This window comes from Borostomias antarcticus, assembly GCF_949987555.1.
Source record: "Borostomias antarcticus genome assembly, chromosome: 5".
In the NCBI taxonomy this organism is placed as follows: domain Eukaryota; kingdom Metazoa; phylum Chordata; class Actinopteri; order Stomiiformes; family Stomiidae; genus Borostomias; species Borostomias antarcticus.
In genome coordinates this window covers 29,654,188-29,677,522 of record NC_140238.1, presented here as the reverse complement: position 1 = coordinate 29,677,522, position 23,335 = coordinate 29,654,188, and the positions used below count along the sequence as shown (strand labels likewise).

The following is a 23,335-nucleotide window of genomic DNA, read 5'->3' as shown; positions in this document are numbered from 1 at the left end:
CTCTTTCACTCTCTCTGCCTGTCTGGCCCAGGGCTGGCTGGGCTGGACGCCCGGTCCAGTGGCAGGATGGGGACCAGGGCCATGGTGTACTACATGTCCACCACCATCATCGCCGCCGTCCTGGGGGTCATCCTGGTGCTGAGCATCCACCCCGGAAACCCCAAGCTCAGGGGCGCTCGGGTCAACACCGCCCCCAAGAACCAGGAGGTGAACAGCCTGGACGCCTTCATGGACCTGGTCAGGAACCTGTTCCCCGAGAACCTGGTGCAGGCCTGCTTCCAACAGGTACGAGAGACGGAGTCCCTTGTTCCGTGTGCAGAGTGAGTTTTCTGTTTTGTAGGCCTACGTTTAATTTAATTTAATTTAATTCAGTTTATTTAAATCAGGACAGTGCATATTGATGAACATGTACAATACATGTAAATATGCCAGATTGTAGCCCGGAGGCTAGTTTCCATCTGGAGTCCTTTAGGCAGGTTGATGTTACAAAACAAGTTACAAGAGGTACAGAGGCAGTTAAACATATATAAAACACAGACACAGTACAATATATAAAACATAGAAAAATCTACGGTAGACAAACGTCTACCGTTTGAGTTGAATTTGGTTACTCACTCCTCAGTATAAATATGGCCCACCCCGTGCCGTCGAATGATAGCTTTTCGAGGCGTAGCTGGCGATGGTGTTTACGGGAGATGGTCGTCTGTGTTCCTAAGTCAGAGGACCCGAGTTTGAACCCATCGTGGGCAAAAGTGCGAGTGGAAGCGATACTGGCGAACAACGCGCTGGCGTCTGTTAAGAGTGGCGCCAGGAGCGGGATGGGACAGTTGGGCCCGGCTCGACCAGCTGGTGTTGCTGTGGTGTGTGGACTGAGTTTAGGGGGATGAGTGTAACCCAGTGGAATTGGTTAAACTCCATTCAGATCCTTTACTCAGTACTTTGTTGAGGCACCTTTGGCAGTGATTAGATTAGTGATTAGTTGATTGGAGTCCACCTGCAAATGCAAATGCAATTGTTTGGACATTATGATTGGGAAAGGCACACACCTGTCTACTACTGTACTGTATGTAAATTAGTAATAACCCACAGTTGACAGTGCATGTGAGAGCCAAAACAAAGCCATGAAGTCGAGGAAATTGTCCGTAGACCTCTGAGACATCTGGGAAAGGGTACAAAAAAAATCTGCAGCATTGATGGTCCCTGAGAACACAGTGACCTCCACCATTCTGAAATAGAAGAAGTTTGGAACCACCAGGACTCTGACCAAACTGAGCAATCGGGGGAGAAGGCCCTTGGTCAGGGAGGTGACCAAGAACCCGATGGTCACTCTGACAGAGCTCCAGCGTTCCTCTGTGGAGATGGAAGAACCTTCCCGAAGGACAACCATCTCTGCAGCACTCCACCAATCAGGCCTCCCAGACAGCAATCTGATCAGGACCAGATACAGGCCAGATCTGGCACTTGTGGCTTAGTTCTGGCCCATATATGGCCCAGATCCGCTTGCTATCTGGGCTTTATGGTAGCGTGGCCAGACGGAAGCCTCTCCTCAGTAAAAGACACATGACAGCCCGTTAGGAGTTTGACAGCCCGTTAGGAGTTTGACAGCCCGTTAGGAGTTTGCCAAAAGGACTCTCAGACTGTGAGAAACAAGATTCTCTGGTCTGATGAAACCAAGATTGAACTATTTGGCCTGAATGCCAAGCATCACGTCCAGAGGAAACTAGGCACCACTCACCTGGCTAATACCATCCCTACGGTGAAACACGGTGGTGACATGGATGTTTTTCAGCGGCAGGAACTGGGAGACTGGAAAGATTAATGGAGGGATCGAAGGAAAGATTAATGGAGCAAAGTACAGAGAGATCCTTAATGAAAACTTGCTCCAGAGCGCTCAGGAAGTCACACTGAGACGAATGTTTACCTTCCAACAGGACAACAACCGTAAGAACACAGCCAAGAGAACAAAAGAGTGTCCTTGAGTGGCCCAGACAGAGCCCCGAGGACTTGAACCCCATTGAACATCTCTGGAAAGACCCGAAAATAGCTGTGCAGGGACACTCCCTATCCAACCTGACAGAGCTTAAGAGGATCTGCAGAGCAGAATGGGAGAAATACAGGTGTGCCAAGTGCCAGGCTTCTAACGTCATACCCAAGAAAAGGTGCCTCCACAAAGTATTGAGTAAAGGGTATGAATACTTAATATTTCAGTTTTGTTTTGTTTTTAGCAAAAAATTCTAATTAACCTTTTCCACTTTGTCATTATGGGGTATTGTGTGTAGATTGATGAGAAAAAAAATAATTTAATCAATTTTGGAGTAAGGCTTTAACAAGTGAAGCGGTGAAGGGGTGTGAATACTGTACTTTCTGGATGCACTGTATTTAGACAATATCCTCTCAACCAACCACCATGTAACCTAGCAAGGTTACAAGGGACATATTACCATTGAAGCTTGTCCAGCTTGTTAGTTATTGTCAGTCTCTGCATGTTGATTCTCTGCATCAAGGGAAATGCACTTTGGATTTAATCATGAAAATTGATTATGTTCATGTTCTCTGTAAGTCATATTTCACTCTCACCCTTCACCCCCTTAGCCATAACAGGAAGACCTTGCAGACAGACAGATGTGTGTGGTCTCAGTTTGGACCCCTTCGCTCTTCTCTCTCCTTTCTCGAGATTTTGCTTCTGTTCTGTCTTAGAATTGATCTCTCTATGCAATCCTATTACTATACATTTCTACAGTACTGTACAGTATATCTGTCTGCCGTTCACCCAAGCAGGCTGGTCATTTTTAAACCATAATCCAGTCCTCAATCACGCATTTGCTTTCTTTTGTCCAAATCCTGTTTTTCCCTTCTTCTCTCTCGTGTGGTGTGTGTGCATGTGTGTTTGTGTGTGTGTGTGTGTGTGTGTGTGTGTGTGTATGTGTGTGTGTGTGCGTGCGTGTGTGTCTGGATGATTAGAAATCCTTGTATGACTGGCTTGATGGCCAGACCTTCTGCTGGTGATAATCTCTTTACATCCGTGTGGCGGCTCCTCTCTTTCCACTAGAAGGCAGCTGTGGAGTGGTGTGGTCTGGACATTCTCTCACCCCCCCTCCTCTCTCTCTATCTACCCCCACCTCCTCTCTCTCTCCGCTCCCTGTTCTCTCTCTTTCTCTCTCTTTTCCCCATTCTCTCTCTTTCTCTCTCTCTTCCTTCTCTCTCTCTCTCTCTCTCTCTGTATCTCTCTAGCTGTAGTTTGTCATGCTACTGCCTCTGTGTTTGTGTTAATCAGTAATTCATTGAAATTCGAATTGTTTTCGCAGACCGGCCAAACATTACTCGAATCCTCTTCATTGGCTCCCTTCCCCAATCCCCACACAACCCCTGGCTCCTTCGCTTCTCCGCCTCTGTCTGTTTCTTATCTGTGCAATCGTCACAATCAGCGATGAGACGGCCACCGCCGTACAAAGCGGCTTACAAGTCACAGTTCCATACAGCGCTGTCGTCTACGTAAGCTGTTTGAGACTAAGCTGTGTAGCTCTTAACCTAAGCACTTTCCTCCAACTGACGGGCCCATCTGGATTTCCACTCACCCCCAACCCCACCCCCCCCCACCCCCCCCTCTCTCTCTCTGCAGGTCCAAACAGTTCTGAAGAGGGAGGCTGTGACGGTCCAGAACGAAACAGAACCGGTATTTGTAAACAAGAAGAAGCTCGAATTCAAGTGGGGCATGAACGTTCTTGGTGAGCGGAGAGGTTTCTCTTTGTTTGACTGGTTTTGTCTGGCACGCGATTCTGATTGGACCGACAACGGCGCGTTTCCTGTTGTGTCTGTGCGGCAGAGCCGGTCAGACGTCTTAAACGCCGCTGCGTCTTTGTGGTCCAAAGGCTTGCTTGGCTTCTTCATCACGTTCGGCATCTGCATGGCGAAGATGGGCGAGAGAGGGAGGATCATGAGCGAATTCTTCAACATCCTCAACGAGATCATCATGAAGATGGTTTCCATGATCATGTGGTCAGTGTCTTTTCTGTGTCCCACGTTTGTCTTCCCGCGTTCCCTGAATGTGTGTAGGCGCACGCACGCACGCGCACACACACACACACACACACACACACACACACACACACACACACACACACACACTGTCTGTCTTTCCTCAGGCTGACCAACGGCTAGCGTGCCTAAACATTCTGTAGATGCCGTACACTGACAGAGATGGATAAGGGAAACACGAGACACGCGGTCAGAACCGGGACCCGGGTTCAAGAGATAACGGGGGACTGAATGGAGAGGAGCGAGGAACAGAGAGAGAGAGAGAGAGAGAGAGAGAGAGAGAGAGGGAGGGGGATTCCCTAAGACACGGAGACCGTGGAATGCTGAAGAGGAGCAGCGGGGTCTGTGGCGCCGCTGCGCGTTCCCAGGGGGCCGAGGGTGGAAGGGCTGCAGAATGTAACGGATCCGCAGACAGGAGCAGATAGGAGGAGGAGGAGAAGAGGAGAGGGGAGGAGCCGGCCGGAGCGTGACAGTGGGACTCGCAGAGATGCGCGTGAGAGCACGTCCTTGCGAAGAGATGATAGCCTCGAGGCTTAAAAAAAAACACTGTCTGGTTGCAGAGAGAGAGAGAGAGAGAGAGAGAGAGAGAGAGAGACATAGACAATAACAGAGGGAAGAGAGAGAGAGGCTAAAAGTGTAGGACACTGCAACTGGGCAGCTACCCGACTCCACAGAGAGAAGGCCTGTGTAAGCCATCCAGGTTGGACACTAAACACATTACTCCCTGGTGTACAGTGCTGACCAAACACATCCTGTATATACAGAACATAGATCATATACACACACCCCTGTCATCCTACACAGCGCACGCCATGCCAACGGTAACTCTCACCAAATGCCATCAACACAGATGAACACCTACTGTAGCCTGGAAGGTCACAAATTCCCCTCTGAACAGCGCTGCTGTGATGTGACCCATTTCTCCAGGACGATGGCTCCGAAGTCCGTCGGCTTCCTCTCCTGTTCTCTTTCCCGTATTTGATTCGAAAGAGCTTCCTCCGCCTAACTCCTCCCACCTTTCCTCATGACCGTTCCAGTCTGACTTCACGTGTATCTCGTTAGACATGGAGCGTGGGAGGGGGGTCATCATTTGATCCACGCCGCCAAGAATTGATAGATACAATAATGTACTGGACAATGATCCAGTGGTCATTGCCCGTGATCAGCTGTAACCCTTGCAGCTGCGTGCGACCCCTAGGTACTCCCCGGTGGGCATCGCCTCCCTGATTTCGGGGAAGATCGCCGCTATCGGGAACCTGGAGGTGGTGGCGCACCAGCTGGGGATGTACATGGTGACCGTCATGGTGGGCCTGGCCATCCACGGGGGCTTCATCCTCCCACTCATCTTCTTCATCATCACCCGGAAGAGTCCGTGTGCCTTCTACTCCGGAGTCTTCCAGGCCTGGATCACTGCGCTGGGCACCGCCAGCAGGTGTGTGTGTGTGTGTGTGTGTATGTGTGTGTGTGTGTATGCGTGTGTGTGTGTGTACGTGTGTGCGCGCGTGGGACGTTTGCACGTGTGTTGAAACCTTACGAAACCCCATATGTGAGGATGTTGAGTTCAGAGGATGTTGAGCTGTTGTGTTTATCTTGATATTATCCAGATAAGTATGACGAATGAGTACGGCCGTGTATTTGCGGTGTGGATATTTAGGGTAACACAAGTTCGTGGTCCGTTTCAATGCAAGTACTGTAGGCTGAAAAGCATCGGCCAGGACGGCCAGAGGAGCGCGGATACGGGCGAGCCGAGAGGAAGTTCTGTCAGACTGATCCCGTGTTGTCAAAATATGGTTCTCTGGATTACCAGGCATCAGCCAAACGGGCTTCAACTGTCGTTTTGGCACATTACCACGGCTTTAGAGAAAAAGGGCTAATCCTATCAACCTTTCCCTAATGAAATCATGCCCTGGGCTTAGTTTAAGGCTGACATCTAAATTCCTTTAATTCACATATTGGATTATAAAATTGGCCCCGCCTTCCTGCTATGGTCAGGATGTTTATCCTTATTCATCATTTCTCACTCTTTTCCTCGTCCTGCTTTCTCCCTCTCCCTATCAAACTCTCCCATTCTTTTTTGCTTCTTTCTACTACTTTGCCTCTCTCTCTCTCTCTCTCTCTCTCTCTTCTTTTCTCTCTGACTCCTACCTTATTTTCTCTTTCTTTCTCTCACCATCCTTCCCTCGGTACCCCCTCTCTCTCTCTCCCTCGCCCCAGCGCGGGGACTCTGCCCGTCACGTTCCGCTGTCTGGAGGAGAACCTGAAGATCGACAAGCGCGTGACGCGTTTCGTGTTGCCCATCGGCGCCACCATCAACATGGATGGCACGGCGCTGTACGAGGCCGTGGCGGCCATCTTCATCGCCCAGATGAACGACATAAACCTGGATGGGGGGCAGATCATTATCGTCAGGTAGGGCTCAGTCTCGGTGTGTGTGTGTGTTGGGGGGGGGGGGGGGGCGCTGACATACTGCACACAGACACACACACTCGGGGTGTTGTGGGCCTAGCTAACCTGGAAACCAGACTTCCTCGTAAAAAAAACTACAACTCCCTTTTGCGATACAGGCTGGACTTCTACCCGCCCAGAACGTTTTCAGTGTAATTATAATTCGCCACACTCTAGTGAACACACAAATTCACACAGGTGAATGAGCGGCGACAACCACACACAACACACACACACAAACACACACACACGCATCTGCAGTCACTAGTGGAAATTGTTCCCTGCATTTCTCCCATCCAAGTTGCAGAGCAGTGGGCAGCCATCGTTCATGGCCAAGCCAAGTGCTCAGTCCAGGTCCTGGTCAGGGACAGGACTGAAGAGCATCTGTTGTTCTTCTGCATGTTTTTCATATTGGTTTCTTTGGGAGGAAACCCATGCGAACACGGGGAGAACATGTACACTCTGCACAGAAAGGCCCGGAGACCTTCTTGCTGTGAGGAGACAGTACTACCCAGATAGCAAGCGGATCTGGGCCATATACAGGCCAGATCTGGCCCTTGTGGCTTAGTTCCGGCCCATATATGGCCTAGATCCGCTTGCTATCTGGGTAGGCACTGCGCCACCGTGACGCATGTGAATGATTTCAGGGCTCAGTGCCTTTTGCTCAACGACACTTCAGCTCATGCCGGGGGCAGGGATCGAACCAGGGACCTTGCGATTGGGAGTATCTGCCTTGACAGACTAATCCTTCAGCCAGCATAGCAAAACTTTTGTCAAATCCAGCCGGAAGACCGGCAAAAATATATTTTACTCAGAGAAACTCCGCTAGTACATATTAATGTTCTTGTTTAGTTGTTGTTATTGAGTTTATTTCTTCAATAACTGCACTTATGGCTGTTTATTCTACTAACGTTAAAGATACCCTCATCACTTCAGGACGGGAGATTGTTTCGCTAGCAGCCTGTATATCATTTTCATGCGTCAACTATATGAACCAATCAGTGACTATTTTCTACTGGGGGGGCAGAACAGCAGTTAGAATGCAGTCACTGATTGGCCCAGTTAAAATGTAATTTCTGGAAATCGAAGTGGATGGGAAGAAGTCCAGACTGATTCACAGAGAGCAGAAAGTGAGCTCACGTGATCAGGATGGCAATTGTATGCCTACCTTGGAAGTTACAGTGTATTCATTGTTCTGATGAATCTTGAGAGAAATGTCTTATTAATATCTAAGCATACATGTTGTCTTGTACTAAGGGACACTGTGAGCTAGGGAGATTAGATGTCTGCCTGTGTGCGTGTGCTGTGTGCGTGTGCTGTGTGTGTGTGTGTGTGTGTGTGTGTGTGTGTGTGTGTGTGTGTGTGGGTGTGTGTGCGTGTGCTGTGCGTGTGTGTGTGTATATGTGTGTGTGCGTGTGCTGTAGAGGCCTAGAGAAGAAGAATGATGCCCTTGGTGACCTTTATCTAATAACTTAGCTGGTACGCAGTGGGGGCAGGAAGGAGCCAACTTAAGAATAACACCAAGACCTTGGGACTTGATTTGGAGACGGCAGCCATGCAGAGCGGGCACTTAGACCATGCTGAGAGTGTCTATTCAATAGACACTCTCTATGTAGTTTTCAATAGACAATTCAATAGACTCTATTGTATGCTGAGCATCTATAGTAAACTTATATCTGTCGCTGCTTCCTATCCCGTGTTGGAGTGAATTCTTCACTGATTCATTGCAAGAAAGTCAATGAAGATCGTGGTTATAGTTAGGTGATGCTGCACCCCTTTATAAAACTTTCAAAAAACACAGCGCAGAACAACAAAACAAGAAGACATCAAAAGCCAGCAGTTCCGTGGGTTATCCTGGTGAGCTATACTATGCCTTTAGAAATAGTCCAGAGTGAACTTGTGTATGCATAGACCAGTGAACCACTGTTTCACTAAATGTATTTTTGGGGAGTCCGATCCCTGTCACAGCTGTCAACCGGCCATGCCTGCCTGCTCTGTTCATTGTCACTTACTGTAAGACACTGAAGCTGTTCACTCTTGACTCTCTTGACATGTCAGGTGACCCCGGGCACGGTGCCCCGGACGTGAGATTTTAGCAGGCCTTCAGAATGTCAACAAGTGGCCTTGTTGTCCAAGGGGGTGATTAATTACAAACAGCTAAATCCCTCTCCCGCATTCCTCTCTCTCTCTCTCTCTCTCGAGGCCAATCCAGCCTGCCTGTGGCACAGAATCGATGATTCACAAAAGGCCTACCTTTACCCATGACGCAAACTCTCCTGGCTCTGGTTTCAGGTCCAGCTGGCTGACCGATGGCCATCCCAAGCACACCCCCCCACCCCCCCCCCCCCCCGCCCCTCCAGCTGACAGAGAGCAGCGCCACCACTTCCTATTGTTCTTCCTGTGACCACTCATGGCCCCCCTAACTGTCTATGGGGGTCTCAGACATGCTACAAGTAACACGTACAGTAGTACATTTGTGGCTGGCAACTCTAGAATATGGAATGTGCATAGGCGGTTCTGGGGGGGGGGGGCGGGGGGGTCAGTGCCCCTGTAATATTACGCCTGGACCCCCCTGTGACCCCCGTAGCTATGGTGAATATTTACACCTCCAGCACACATGACAGCTCACTTCGGTTAATGCAGGCAAAAGGCACAGTACTTATATCTAAGGGATAAATGGGTCTTTTTTCCTCAAAAATATGAATACTCAAACAACGATGGAATCTTTTGTGGCAAACACAATGCCTGCTCATAAAAGCAGACAAGCTAATACAGCACAGATTGGTGCATAGAAGATTCACCACAATCCAGGAAATAAAGTGTTTGATGCTCAAAAATTCCGGGGGGGGGGGGGGGCAGACCTCCCTTCATGGGTCCCCATGAATGTGAAGCACCCCCGTCCCAGAAAATAATTCCAATGTTTGGTACCCCTAAAATCACATGTGGCCACAGCCTGGACCCCCCATTTGAAATGGACAAGGAATGTGGCATCTCAACACTCATCCATACTCATCCTTACTCATCCTTAATATGGTCACACTGGAGGCAATGGCATCGGCCTGTGGATTGAAATGTAATAAAGAGTGACATTGAATATGTTGTAATGCAGCTTTGCAATGGATTGAACAGCCTCTCTTTATTATAGTGAAGTGTGTTGAAGACTCAATTGTTTTCTGGTGTGAACTGTCCAGTGTGCAGATCAAGGGAAGAGGATGACAGGCCTTCTGCCTCAGCCCGGCGTACAGACCGGACAGTCACATTTTATCACGCCTGACTGTTGCTTTTGTTAATCCCTGTTTGGGACACCGACATGATGTAGCAACAGAACCACCACATTCTCTGCCGGTGCCAAACACAGGTTCGAGAGGGTGTGAAGGACTTTATTTGTGTCAAGGATTGCACTGCAGTACTGGTAATGGGATCTGATTTCTCTCCCCCTCTACAATACCCACCCCCTCCTCCAGTATGACAGCCACCCTGGCCAGTGTGGGGGCGGCCAGTATCCCCAGCGCTGGCCTGGTCACCATGCTGCTGATCCTGACCGCTGTAGGACTGCCCACGCAGGACATCAGTCTGCTCATCGCCGTCGACTGGCTGCTGTGAGTCTGGGACCGGGGGCTCCGCCTCCTCCTCATCATCATCATTATCATCATCATCATCACCACCATCATCATCCATCATCATTCTGTCATTCTAGTCCTTTTTGTCAGGTTGTGTCAGACCTGGGTCAAAATACTGTTTGAAATCATTTCAGTTACTGTGCTTATCTTGGTTTTGTCTGGAACAATAGAACCAATGGGCTAATGCAATTGAAATTAATTCAAATTATTATTATTTTTTAATTAAATTATAAAAGTATTTCGACCCACATCATGATTTAAGTTGTGTCTCAGTGAGAGAAAATGGTAATCAATGACCCCTCCATTCAGTGCATGATTACTTGAAAATCAATGTTAATTTAGACGAAAACTATGACGAAAATGAGTCATCAACGACCAACAAACAAACTAGTTTATGATGACAAAAACTATAAAAACAAATAAAAACTAGACGAAAATGCTAGGGAGGGATGATTTGGGAAGCGATCCAATCAGAATGCAGAGATTGCCATGAAAGTCGTGGCTCATGCTGAAAAAACTAAAACTCAGGCAAGGCGCATAGAAATGTAATTCAGTAACTTTGTCCATCAGGCTTATAGATATTTCCTCCAGGAGTATATGAGTTTGGAAATTCTAGAGAAATGCTTAAATAATGCATTACACTTTAACTAAACCCATTCTATTTTAGTCGACTAAATCCACTGTATATTGTCGACTAAAATCTGCTATTTAGTCAACTTAAACTAGACTAAAACTAAAACACTTCAGATGACTGAAATATGAATAAAACTAAGCCTTGGCTGACGGCGTTTGTCTGTCCGTCCCAGTGACCGGCTGCGCACCTCCATCAACGTGTTGGGCGACTCGTTTGGCGCCGGCATCGTGGACCACCTGTCGAGGGCGGAGCTGGCCGAGTTCGACGCCGAGCTGCCTCCGCCGGAGGAGCTGGAGTTCGAGTTCATCCCCCCGCCGCCCGTCCTGACGGAGATGTACCTGATGGACGCCCTGAAACCCCCGCAGCTTCCCCCGCGCTCCCCGCGCCCCGTCAGACTCAACCACCACGGCCCCTCCCTGTCCCGCCCCGTCTCCCGCGCCCACTCCCCGATGTCCGTCCGCTCTCCGTCCCCCCGGTCCGTCCTCTCCCCTTCCCCCCCCTCCGTCCTCTCCCCCTCCCCCCCCTCCGTCCGCTCCCCCTCTCCGCGTTCCGTGTGCTCCCACCCTCGCTCGCCGCGCCACTTCTGCGCCCGCTCGCCGCGCCACGCCCACCGGACGGAGCTCGGCTACTGCGCCCTGCCCACCCACGACAACCAGGTAGGCTCCGCCCCCTCCCCTCCCCTGTCCCTCCCTCCCTCCCTCCCCCGCACCCTCGACCGGCCCGTCGCCGAGGCCGCGCTCAGGTAGCCTACGTGTGTCGCGTTCCTCGTTCCTCGTAGAGCTCACTCCGCCTCTGCTTCCCTTGACCCGTCCAGATGGCCGGCTTTCCTCGCTGCTACCGAGAGAGAGACAGGGACCAGGACGGAGGGAGGGAGAGACCGCGCGGGCGAGAGAGTGAGACGGAGGAAGAGGAGGAGAGATTGAGGGTCCTGGACCTGAGCGAAGGAGAGGAGAGCGACGACACGGCCTACGACCGGCGGCACGCTGGCCAGCCCGCCGACTTTCCCTGAGCGGGACTCTGCCACCGCCGCCACCACGACGACGCCTCTCTTTTGGTTTCGCCACAGTTTTACTACAGCTTAACCCACTTTATGGCACTTTTCCACCCTGTAGCACGGTGGTCTTGTTCAGAGGTTTTGGCACAGGGGAGCCGGTGCTCTGCAAATGGTTACTATCTGGCTGTAGTACTTGTTTTGTTTGAATGATCATGTTTGATTTGAGTGTTGTCTGATACAAGTGATCGTTAAGCTTGCTTCGAGCGTCATATTCATATTTGTTATGTTGCATAATGGCAACGCCCATAGTGGTCTCAGGTGGGCGCTTGGAGGCACCTCAAACCCAATGCCCTGACTTTGGCACTTTTACGTGCTGCAGAAGTGAGGGAGAGTGTTATTTCCTCACCCTTTTTCATAATTTTAGTAAGCATTTTGATGTCATAGTTTCATGGTCACACCTACCAGTAGCCAGTACCTAAACATCCCTTCCTCCTAGCTGCCTGGCGATAGAGACTTGGGCGTCTGTTGTTTTGATAAAAGTATTTTAGAGCTGAGGCCTCCTGTTCATGTGGTCCGTGTCAGTTAACGCACAATCTTCAGCATCGTCTTCTCAACAAACACAGCCTGTCTGTAGAATAGCAAGGGCGTACGCCTGTACCGTGTAGGAAGTGAATCAAACCATCTAATGAACTTTAACGTTACGTTATCTTTATACAGTTTGTACTGAAAAGAAAAACGGTGTCAGTTGATAATTTTATACAGCACTACCTCCTCTCTCCTCCTCTCAGTTCATCCATCTGACCTCCTCCTCTCTCCTCCTCAGTTCATCCATCTCACCTCCTCCTCTCTCCTCCTCTCAGTTCATCCATCTCACCTCCTCCTCTCTCCTCCTCTCAGTTCATCCATCTCACCTCCTCCTCTCTCCTCCACTCATCCATCTAACCTCCTCCTCTCTCCTCCTTTCAGTTCATCCATCTGACCTCCTCTCTCCTCCTCTTAGTTCATCCATCTAACCTCCTCCTCTCATCCATCTCACCTCCTCCTCTCTCCTCCTCTCAGTTCATCCATCTACCCTCCTCCTCCTCCTCCTCCTGCTGCTGTTCCTCTCTATGAACAGAACTAAAACCTCCACCAGCGATTTACCTCACTTTGTTCCTGAAATGACAATCATGACATTAAGAAATCATTTATGGTTTGTATTGTTTGTTGTTGTTTGGTGTCTGAAATGATGGTTGTTAGTCGTTTTTTCCGCTCAAATGCACAATGGTCAGTTTTCATTTGGATGTGTTACTAGTTGTTTCATTGCTCTTGTACTTAAATTATTTAATGAACTATTTATTGTTGTACAATATTACCTCTGGTTCTCTCTTTATAGTGTATGCAATAAAATCTGAGAGATTTATTTAAATTAATGACGCTTCTTTGGTACAGTATTGTATTTCTCTAAACCGCAAGGATTTGTGCTAAAAAGGGGACACACGTCATCGTTTGGTCACTAAAGACAGCAGAGAAATCCCGCGGACGAGGATATTACTGGAGGCTGGCATTGCATCATATACCAACAGCCATGATTACACACCACAAGCCACACAGAGCACACAGCGTTACACTTCCACACTGATGAGACTATATAAGACGCACAGAGAGATACCAGCCACTCTTAATCCTCTCAGAGGAGAGACAGGGGACGAGGAAGGAGAGATGAGGGAAGGAGAGATGAGGGAAGGAGAGATGAGGGAAGGAGAGATGAGGGAAGGAGAGATGAGGGAAGGAGAGATGAGGGAGGAGAGATGAGGGAAGGAGAGATGAGGGAAGGAGAGATGAGGGAAGGAGAGAGCGAGGGAAGGAGAGAGCGAGGGAAGGAGAGATGAGGAAAAGAGAGAGCGAGGGAAGGAGAGAGCGAGGGAAGGAGAGATGAGGGAAGGAGAGATGAGGGAAAGAGAGAGCGAGGGAAGGAGAGAGCGATGGAAGGAGAGAGCGAGGGAAGGGGAGAGTGAGGGAAGGGGAGAGTGAGGGAAGGGGAGATGAGGGAAGGAGAGAGCGAGTGAAGGAGAGATGAGGGAAGGAGAGAGCGAGGGAAGGAGAGAGCAAGGGAAGGAGAGAGCGAGGGAAGGAGAGAGCGAGGGAAGGGGAGATGAGGGAAAGAGAGAGCGAGGGAAGGAGAGATGAGGGAAGGGGAGATGAGGGAAGAGAGAGCGAGGGAAGGAGAGAGCGAGGGAAGGAGAGAGCGAGGGAAGGAGAGATGAGGGAGGTCTGTGAGTGGGGTAGGAGAGCGGCAGATGGTCAGAAAGACGTCAATCCTCCCTGTTCTTCCCAGACGCTATCGGGTCAATGCGGGTAATCGCGAAGGCGGCTGACGTTAGTGTGAGCACTGTGCACGTCAGAGAAAGAAGAGGAGGAGGAGGGGACAGACGCAGAGAGAGATGGAGGGAGTGAGCAGAGAGAGAGAGTAGTAGAGAGATGGAGGGAGTGAGTAGAGAGAGAGTAGTAGAGAGATGGAGGGAGTGAGTAGAGAGAGAGAGTAGTAGAGAGATGGAGGGAGTGAATAGAGAGAGTAGTAGAGAGATGGAGGGAGTGAGTAGAGAGAGAGTAGTAGAGAGATGGAGTGAGTGAGTAGAGAGAGTAATAGAGAGATGGAGGGAGTGAATAGAGAGTAATAGAGAGATGGAGGGAGTGCGTAGAGAGAGAGAGTAGTAGAGAGATGGAGGGAGTGAGTAGAGAGAGAGTAGTAGAGAGATGGAGTGAGTGAGTAGAGAGAGTAATAGAGATGGAGGGAGTGAATAGAGAGCGTAATAGAGAGATGGAGGGAGTGAGTAGAGAGAGAGAGTAGTAGAGAAATGGAGGGAGTGAGTAGAGAGAGAGTAGAGAGATGGAGGGAGTGAGTAGAGAGAGAGAGAGTAGAGAGATGGAGGGAGTGAGTAGAGAGAGAGAGAAGTAGAAAGATGGAGTGAGTGAGTAGAGAGATGGAGGGAGGGAGTAGAGAGAGAGTAGAGAGAGATGGAGGGAGTGAGTAGAGATGGAGGGAGTGAGTAGAGAGAGAGTAGTAGAGAGAGAGATGGAGGGAGTGAGTAGAGAGAGAGAGTAGTAGAGAGAGAGATGGAGAGAGTGAGTAGAGAGTAGTAGAGAGAGTGATGAAGGGAGTGAGTAGAGAGAGAGAGTAGTAGAGAGAGAGATGGGGAGAGTGAGGGAACGAATCAGACCACCACCTGTAGTCAACCTTGGCTGCAGGTCTCTGCGTATCGGGCCAGTCTTTACACACAGAGGAGGGACGGTCTCTCTAGTCACACTCACCTCCATTGAAACCTACTGGAGTAGTTCTCTGCTTCGAACATCAGCAGGAGGCTAACCTCAGCAGCTCCTGTGTCGGCACCCATGTTGATTCTACCCACGGTACATTTTGACAGTAAAGGAATGTTGCCTGAACCAGTGAGCCATGCCATGAGTGTCAGTCTGGAATGAAGCACTAATCACAGCTATTATTCTTAAAACCTCGCATGAGAGCGCTCTCCCTTCAGCACATGACCCGGGGACACGTCACCCCGTCAGCAACAGGCGGGTCAGGAATTTAATCATCGGGACCATCATCACGAGAGGGGGTCACGAAGGACATCATCTGCGCCAAAACCCCGTCGTGATCTTCACCGCGTCAGCTTCTTCTGCAGCGCGTCCGCCTTCTCTTTTTTTTTCCACGACACCTACTTTTCTTTTTTTGTTTGTTTTTATTTCATTTTAAAACGTCGAGGTGTCGTCAGTCGCGATACATGAGTTTCAAATGTAGTCCTAGACCTGCCATGTTGAGGACCAACACAGGTGTTTCAACTTTCAAATGAAAGGATTCTATGCAGTAGAGCCAATCAGAAATTGAAACACCTGTGTTGGTCCTCAACATGGCAGGTTTAGGACTACATTTGAAACTCATGTACACGCACAGAATTTTCTTTTAGGGTTTCGCGGATCAAATGTCACAAGCCCCGCATCTCGGTTCATTCCATTCGCGGTCCGCCCCGCCACATTGATACGCGCATCGTTATGTCTAAGCTCGTGCCCTCCCCTCACACCCCTGGCGCGTGAAGTCAACCTCACGGGATGTGCAGAGTGATGTCATGGCCCAGCTGTGTCAGGTGGGCTCATGTTCAAGAGCAGAGGGACCTCTAGAGGTGGACGAGTTAATTGCACGGGTGGATAGTCTGGGCTCTGTACGAAATCCATCCTTTGCGTTAGGTTTGATACAATTCCAGCCTTCCACGTGCCTCGCTCAGTGCTTAGGAGACACTCGCGTTCATAGTTAAATCATCCAGATATTGAGGTGGGGTGTGTGTTATCCGTGAAAAGAAGGAGACATGATCACAACGAGAGTGTCAACAAGATAACTGATAAAATAATCTTTACTAAATACACATTATATAAACCGAGATCACACTCAGTCATACAGTAGAACACACACAGTGTAGGTCATCCCACACACATAAGCGCACACACATACATTCTCTCTCTCTCTCTCACACACACACACACACAAGCATGTAGGCGCTCGTGGTACATCTGCCCCGGACTGGGGGGGGTTAATATAGGCCGTCAGCACGACTCCAGTCTGGGCCCTGCTGGTCAAGCAGACAGACCGCCGCTGGGAGTCAGCTCCATATGTACTCTGGTCTGGGATCAGATTTCCCTGCCGCCAGTCCTGTCTGTATCCATTACGCTGTGGAACGCCTGCGCTGGCCCTGGATCAACGCCTAGGGCGGCTCTCTGTCCGCACGCCACAGCCCCCCTGACCAATCTCTTTCTTTCTTTTCACGTCAACACCGTTATCAGCGTCCACATTGTTATCTCGTCAACACTGTTATCACGTCGACATTGCTATCAGGTTAACACTGTTGGCACGTCAACGCTACACTGTTATCATGTCAACACTGTACTGTTATCACGGCATTTTTTTTGTTTGTTATAACACTCATGTGGGCGCGTCCTCATCGTAAGCCGCGCCAGGGCACGACAGCACAAGTCCACTCTTCTCACACGATCACTAGCAATATACAGTACGATAGATTATTTTAAGGTTTTTGCATAGACGAATAATACAACCAGGTAAATATGTAATAAATAAATAAATATACAGTCTGTCTGTTTCACCATCTCTGTTGTCAATATGGCAACATACTGAAAATCATTCAGTGACACAGTGTTGAGCAAAATAGCGACTTTTAGAAAATGCATGTCAATGTATGTAACTGAATTCTGTCCGATGATAGTGTGATCAGTCCTGTGAGTAAAATGCAGTGCATGCCATTGACAGTGCGAGCGTGCGATCCAGTCCTCGTATAAATAGCATCTGTTTCATATCTTCTCCTGTTCCCTTCTGCGGTCTCTCTCTTCCCCTCCCCTCTCCCTCTCTCTCTCTCTCTCTCTCTGAGGGCAGTACGCCAGGGCTGCCGTGTTCTCTGTCCCTCTCGGCCTCTCCCTCACACTTGGGTGACCAGGGGCTCCCTGAGGAAGTTGACCTCCCCGAGGAAGTTCGGCTCCCCCGCCGGCCCCGCACACAGCCCCGCTAGCAGGGTCCCGTTGAGGGGGGCGCAGATCCCCCTGCAGTCGGCCGAGTACAGGGGCGCGTAGTCCCCCTCGGCCCCCTCGTCCCCTCCCCCTCCCTCCTCCTCCTCCCCGTCCTCCTCGTCGTCCTCCCACAGCGAGGTGGTCACGTGGGTGTACTCCTGGGTGTCCTCGCACTCCATCTCGCGGTGGTAGAAGTAGCTGAAGTTGGACACGATGACGGGCACGGGCAGCGAGATGGTCAGCACGCCGGCGATGGCGCACATGGACCCCACCAGCTTGCCGCCGACCGTCTGGGGGTACATGTCGCCGTAGCCCACCGTGGTCATGGAGACCACGGCCCACCAGAAGGCCTCGGGGATGCTGGTGAACGCCGTGCCGGGGTGGTCGACCTCGGCGAAGTAGGCGGCGCTGGAGAAGAGGATGACCCCGATGAAGAGGAAGAAGATGAGCAACGCCAGCTCGCGCAGGCTGGCCTTCAGCGTCTGGCCCAGGATCTGAAGGCCCTTGGAGTGGCGCGACAGCTTGAAGATCCGGAAGACGCGCACCAGACGGATGACGCGGACGATGGCCAGAGAGCCCGACTGGGCGCCCCGGGCCTTGGCCAGCTCCGTGCCCAGCGTGACGAAGTAGGGAATGATGGCGAAGAAGTCGATGGTGTTCATGACGTCCTTGACGAAGTCGGTCTTGCTCGGGCAGCAGGCGAAGCGCATGATGAGCTCGAAGGAGAACCAGCAGATGCACATGGTCTCCACCAGGAAGAAGGGGTCTTGGAAAGGGCTGGAGGTGGGCGGGACCTGGATGGTTTTGTTGGGGTTGTTGGGGTCGGGCTGAGTGGTGTATTGCTGGAGAGAGAGAGAGAGAGAGAGGGAGGATGAGAGAACGAAAATCAGAACAGGCCCAGAGGGAAAAGAAGCAAGAGGGGAAAAAGGTGTCAAAGAGGACGGAGAGACAGGTAGAGGTGAAAGGTCAACGAGGGGAAAGCAGAAACCAGGCAGGAAAGGGGGGGGGCGCGGGGGGGCTTGTTAAAATGACTGGTCGTCCCACCGGCCCCATCAACTGACAAACCATTCTAATCTTTTCTAAGCCTTTTTAGAGCAGCACCCCAACATTTTCACTTACACCCCCCCCACACACACACATACACACTAAGGCCTGATTTATAGTCGACGAGACCTTGCGTGGCCTTGCGAAGCTTGCGTTGCTTGCGCTTATGTAGTTTGCGTCGACTATGAATCCGGCCTAAATATGTTCTGCACATGTGTGGACATGTTTATTTTAAAGGTGAGTTTTTTCCTCAGCAAATTTGGAGAATGCGTCGTGTCATCATGATCAGATTAAGACCGTGAGATTGATGATACTGTGTTGATGCCGCTGTCTTTTTTACTGTCTGTCAAACACACTGTCGTTCCCGCTCTCTCTTTATGTCGATAGATTGACGATATGAATGCGTTTCTCTATATTTAAACACAAGAAAACATTCTAAATCATGTGTCGCTGGCTTGTATTACAGTACAGACACTGGCATGGCCATGGAATCTCACACTTCAATTTGCCCAGACCACGTATTCTGAGAATAGAAAGTCAACATTATCTTTTAATGGTATGTCAATACCATGTTGTGATTCAATTATTTCTGCATATGCAAGTTGCTTGTGTGTGTGTTTGTGTGTGTGTGTGCGCACATGCATGTGTGTGTACGTGTGTGTGTGTACGTGTGTATGTTTGACAGAGACAGATCGAGAGAAAGAAGGTGTGTGTGAGAGAGAGAAAGAGGGAGAGAGCAGGTGCGTTAGAGAGAAAGGATGAACACATCACATCGGCCAGAGATGCTTAAACCAGTACAAATGACTAACCTACAAACGCCCCCACACATTTGTCACCCACTTTAGTTCCAGTTCTCTACACATTTATAAAGTTCACAGATCGAGACCCCACCACCCTTAGAGACATTCTAACTCTGCGTCACCCAATAAGAAAGACCTCACAACCACAGCTGATCATAGAACCACAACTTTACTGCAGAGGGTCTCTGTTTAGTTATACCAGTTATAGCAGTGCGCTGATTTTCCTGAATGCCTGTTTATGTGTGTGTGTGTGTGAGTGTGTGTATGTGTGTGTGTGTGTGTGGTTGAAGCCTAGGATCATAAGTGAGCGCATTCAATTCAATAAATCTTTATTGTCTCCAGAGGGCAATTCGGGTGCAGCTTACAAACATAAACACTACAAAATCCACAAAAGAAACTCGTAACATTATAAGAACATAAGCGACGCGGGCGGGACAGACGAGCTGCTAGTCGTTACTAGTGGGCAGCTAGTGGTCGGTGTTTGTGCCAGGACGCGTACTGTATGTGTGCGTGTGTGCGCGTGTGTGCGCGTGTGTGTTTTTGTGTTTGTGCATGTGTTGCGAGGGTACTTGTGCCAGTAAACGCAGGCAGTGCTGTGTTTCAAATTTTTTGCATGATCCCGGAAAAACCGAAGCCTCCTTGTCATCGTGCCATTAAGCGCATGAGGATCATTTTGTGTCAGTCATCAAATACTGTAGGTGTCCTGTAAGTCTCTTTCCATACCTCTTTCAGTGTGTATGAGTCAGAGTGTGTTTATTAATATGGACATGCGTTTATGTGTTGATGTGCTCTCAGGGTTGTCCTTCTTCTATATATAGCTCCTCAGATCTCTAAGGGGTAACATGAAACGATCTCTCCTCTCATCTCCCTTGCCCTCCCTCTCTCCCTCTCTCTTTCTACCTCTCTCTTTCCGTTAATATCTACTTTGCCGGTCCATCATGAAGGGGCGGCTGTAGCTCAGTTGGTAGAGTGGGTCGTTCAATGATCGAAGGGTCAGCGGTTTGAATCCCAGCTCCGACTGTGCACGTGTCGAAGTGTCCTTGAGCAAGACCCCAAATTGCTCTCAATGAGCAGCTTAGCACCTTGGTGTGTGAATGGGTGAATGAGAGGCCATTGTAAAGCGCTTTGAGTGCCGCTAATGTGGAAAAGCGCTATATAAGTGCAGTCCATTTACCATTTATCAGTTCCGCAGTTTACCGGGCCGCCCTGGCAGGAATCCCCGGACGAGTCAAATGTGAGACACAGATGGACAGCGGTCTGGAGATAACGTTGCCGGACCGTTGCGCTCTTTGTGCGGTAGCGGTGACCCCCCCCCCCCCCCCCCGGGCTCTCCACTCGCCCTCCACCTCCCAGACCCATGCCTGGTCTGTTCTTCCTCTTCCTCTCACTCTCTCATCCCTGCCTCGCTCTCTCACCTGCCCTTCTCTCCTTCACACTCTCTCTCTCTCTCGTTTCCCAGCCTCCTCCTCTTTCTCCTCAATCTTTCCCCGGGCTTCCCTTCCCCACTCCTCCCTCCCCTCCCCTCCCTCCCTCCCATTCCGTGCCCTCGATCCAAGTGTATCGGATTTAACGGCGCGGCTAAAATAATCTCGGCGATAACCCTCCTCCCTCCTTCTCCCTTCGTCCCTCCCTCGCGCTCTCTCTCTCTTTCCATGCCGAGCTCGTTGGCGTAACCCTAGCCCGGGCTCCGACCCTGACCTCACACTCGCGGCCGGTCCCCCTCTCTCGTCCCGTGCGCCCAGCGTGGCAGGGGCGCCGCCGCCGGCGATGGGCTCCTCAGGGGCAAACCGACCTACGTCTGTTCCATCCCTATGTGTGTGTGTGTGTGTCTATGCGCGCCGGTGTTTAATCCCGTGAGGAGGCAGCTCGGTCGGTCTGACGGCGTTCGCGTCCCTCAGCGGTGGCGCCCGACTGTCACCGACTGACCGTCCGTTGCCCTTTGATGTCCACCTCTTCCGTCTCCCGCCCGGTCGCTGAGCGCTGTTCCCATCGCAGCCGGTCAGCTGTGCCTTCCCCCCTCCCTTTACTCCTGCACTCCCCCCGCTCGCGCTCTCCTCCTCCACCTCCTCCTCCACCTCCTCAACCTCCACCTCCTCCCGTACCTCCTCCCCTACCTTCTCCCGTACCTCCTCCCCTACCTCCTCCCATCCCAAACACCTCTGTACCTTCCTCTGTCTGCTCCTGTCTGTTCTCTGTTTGTCCCCTCGACACACACACACACACACACACACACACACACGCTCCTCTCACCTCCCTCAGCTCCTTCTCGTTCCTGAACTCGGGTAGGGTCTCCAGGCAGAAGATCAGGATGGACACCACGATGACCATGACGCTGATGATGGCGATGATACGGGCGGCGCCGGAAGACTCCGGGTGCTCGAACAGCACCCATAGACGCCGCTGCACGTCGTTCTCCGGCAGCGGCTTCTCCTCGTCCTTGGGGAAGCCCTCGTCCTCCTTGAAGCGCGTCATGATGTCCTCGCCCAGCTCGTAGAAGCGCAGCTCCTCCATGAAGACGTCCAGCGGCACGTTGGCCGGCCGCCGCAGCCTCCCGCCCGATTGGTAGAAGTAGAGGATGGCGTCGAAGCAGATGCGGCTGCGGTCCAGGAAGAGTTCGTTGCGCAGCGGGTCGAAGTAACGCAGGCGGCGCCGCGGGTCTCCCAGAAGGGAGTCCGGGAACTGGGCCAGGGTGCGGAGCTGGGTCTCGTAGCGCATCCCCGACACGTTGATGGCCAGCCGCTCCGTCAGGGCCCAACCCCCCCTCCACAGGGAGCCGGAGCGGCGCGACGCCCTGCCCTCGCCCTTCTCCTTCTCCTTCTCGCCACCCTCCGTCTCCTTCTCGCCCTTCTCGGCCTTGTTGCGCTGGTCCTTGGTCTGCTTGTCGCCCATCCCGCCTCCCTCTCCCCCGCCCTCGACTCCTCCTCCCTTGTCGTGGTTATCCATCCCCTTCGCTTCTTTACCTCGTCACTTCGTTCTCGTTCTGTCCACAATTCCGCTCGAGGACGATTCGGTGTTTGTCGAGTCGCGCCAAGCGACGAAGACAGTTATGAATTCGGTGGAATTTAGAATCTCAGCTGAATTCGATTCTCACGGGTTGCAGCTGTGTGGCTACAGTTTCCTGAAAATCACAGAGACATGTCATTCGTCTTTTAAACATTGTGCCACAGAAATGCGCCTTAGAATTCAGCTCTACTTTCCAACTGTCACTGAAAATATAAGGTATCGATGATGAACTGAACACTTATACATTATCACTTATCCAGAGCTTAGTCCTAATATCCCAGTTAGTCATCTGAATATCTAAAAATTAATATTTTACCTAAGTTTATACTTTTATCAATCCACAGGACGCTCACATACAGTATGTACAGACATTATGAGAATCATGCTCAGAATTCTATACATTCTAGCCATAACAACGTGGTAACAGCTGTAGCACATAGTTCATGAGAAGCACACGTCTCTCACGCTCCTGCCAATCAGCTACTGTTGATTAAGCCATAGTGCAACTCCAGAGAATGACTCTGTTACTGTACCTGCAGCACGGGGTGTTTGACCCTCCCTCCCTCTGTCTGTCTCTCAGTCTGACTGTCCCTTGCCTGGTCTCTCTGTAGGTCTCTCCTGCCCACCTTCATGTGTCTGGTGTGGGAGGGGAATAGCCTAGAGGGGGGAGAGGGGGGATACCACAGCTCCTTCAGGGGCAGTGATAATCTGTGTCCTGTTTCCCCACCCTGGGTGAAGTTGAGATAGTTAAGCTTGTTTGTAGGTCACTGTCTTCGGTCTCTCCCACTCGCTCTCTCACGCTCACGATGTCTCCGGGGAATGCTGTCAGGTCGAAATTCAATCCGCCGCCCCTCGCCTCCCCAACCTCGGCACGGCCACCCTCGCCTCCCCCTCTCCCCCACCCTCAAATGTCAGCCCCTTAAAGTCTCTCACTTTCACTCACTCTCTTTTTCTCCCCCTATCTCTCTCTCTCGTTCGCTCTCCCCCTCTCGCTTTCAAGCGTACATGCATACACATCCCGAACACGTGTTAAGACACTTGGTGCCCCAAATGAACGTAGTCTACACTGTAAACTGACACATGCAAATATGCAGAGAAAACATGCAAATGGAGTGGCTACATTACTAGCATAAAGATATATTCTTTTTAAATTTCAGTCTTTTATATTTTTTAATTTGTGAAGGTACCTATCTTGATAGGCCTATTTTGTTCA

At 50.7% G+C, this 23,335-nt stretch overlaps 2 protein-coding genes across 2 annotated transcripts in view; one reads left to right on the top strand and one right to left on the bottom strand.

Moving 5' to 3' along the window:
- slc1a9 (solute carrier family 1 member 9) overlaps positions 1-11,743 on the top strand; it is a gene marked incomplete at both ends in the record, with an annotated part of 21,099 nt that extends 9,356 nt beyond the window's left edge. Inside the window, 8 exons of the mRNA XM_084439084.1 lie at positions 32-285; positions 3,620-3,725; positions 3,870-3,996; positions 5,234-5,467; positions 6,250-6,444; positions 9,945-10,079; positions 10,907-11,390; positions 11,549-11,743. Of these exons, the coding sequence (XP_084295210.1) occupies positions 32-285; positions 3,620-3,725; positions 3,870-3,996; positions 5,234-5,467; positions 6,250-6,444; positions 9,945-10,079; positions 10,907-11,390; positions 11,549-11,743 (1,730 nt within the window). The remainder of the gene's footprint in view (positions 1-31; positions 286-3,619; positions 3,726-3,869; positions 3,997-5,233; positions 5,468-6,249; positions 6,445-9,944; positions 10,080-10,906; positions 11,391-11,548) is intronic.
- A 5,444-nt stretch (positions 11,744-17,187) lies between these two features.
- On the bottom strand, positions 17,188-22,062 carry kcna7 (potassium voltage-gated channel, shaker-related subfamily, member 7; the record flags this gene model as incomplete). Its single annotated transcript, XM_084437597.1, has 2 exons — positions 17,188-18,117; positions 21,370-22,062. 2 exons carry the CDS (start codon positions 22,060-22,062, stop codon positions 17,188-17,190), a joined length of 1,623 nt encoding a protein of 540 aa, XP_084293723.1.
- Between the last annotated feature and the right edge of the window lie 1,273 nt (positions 22,063-23,335).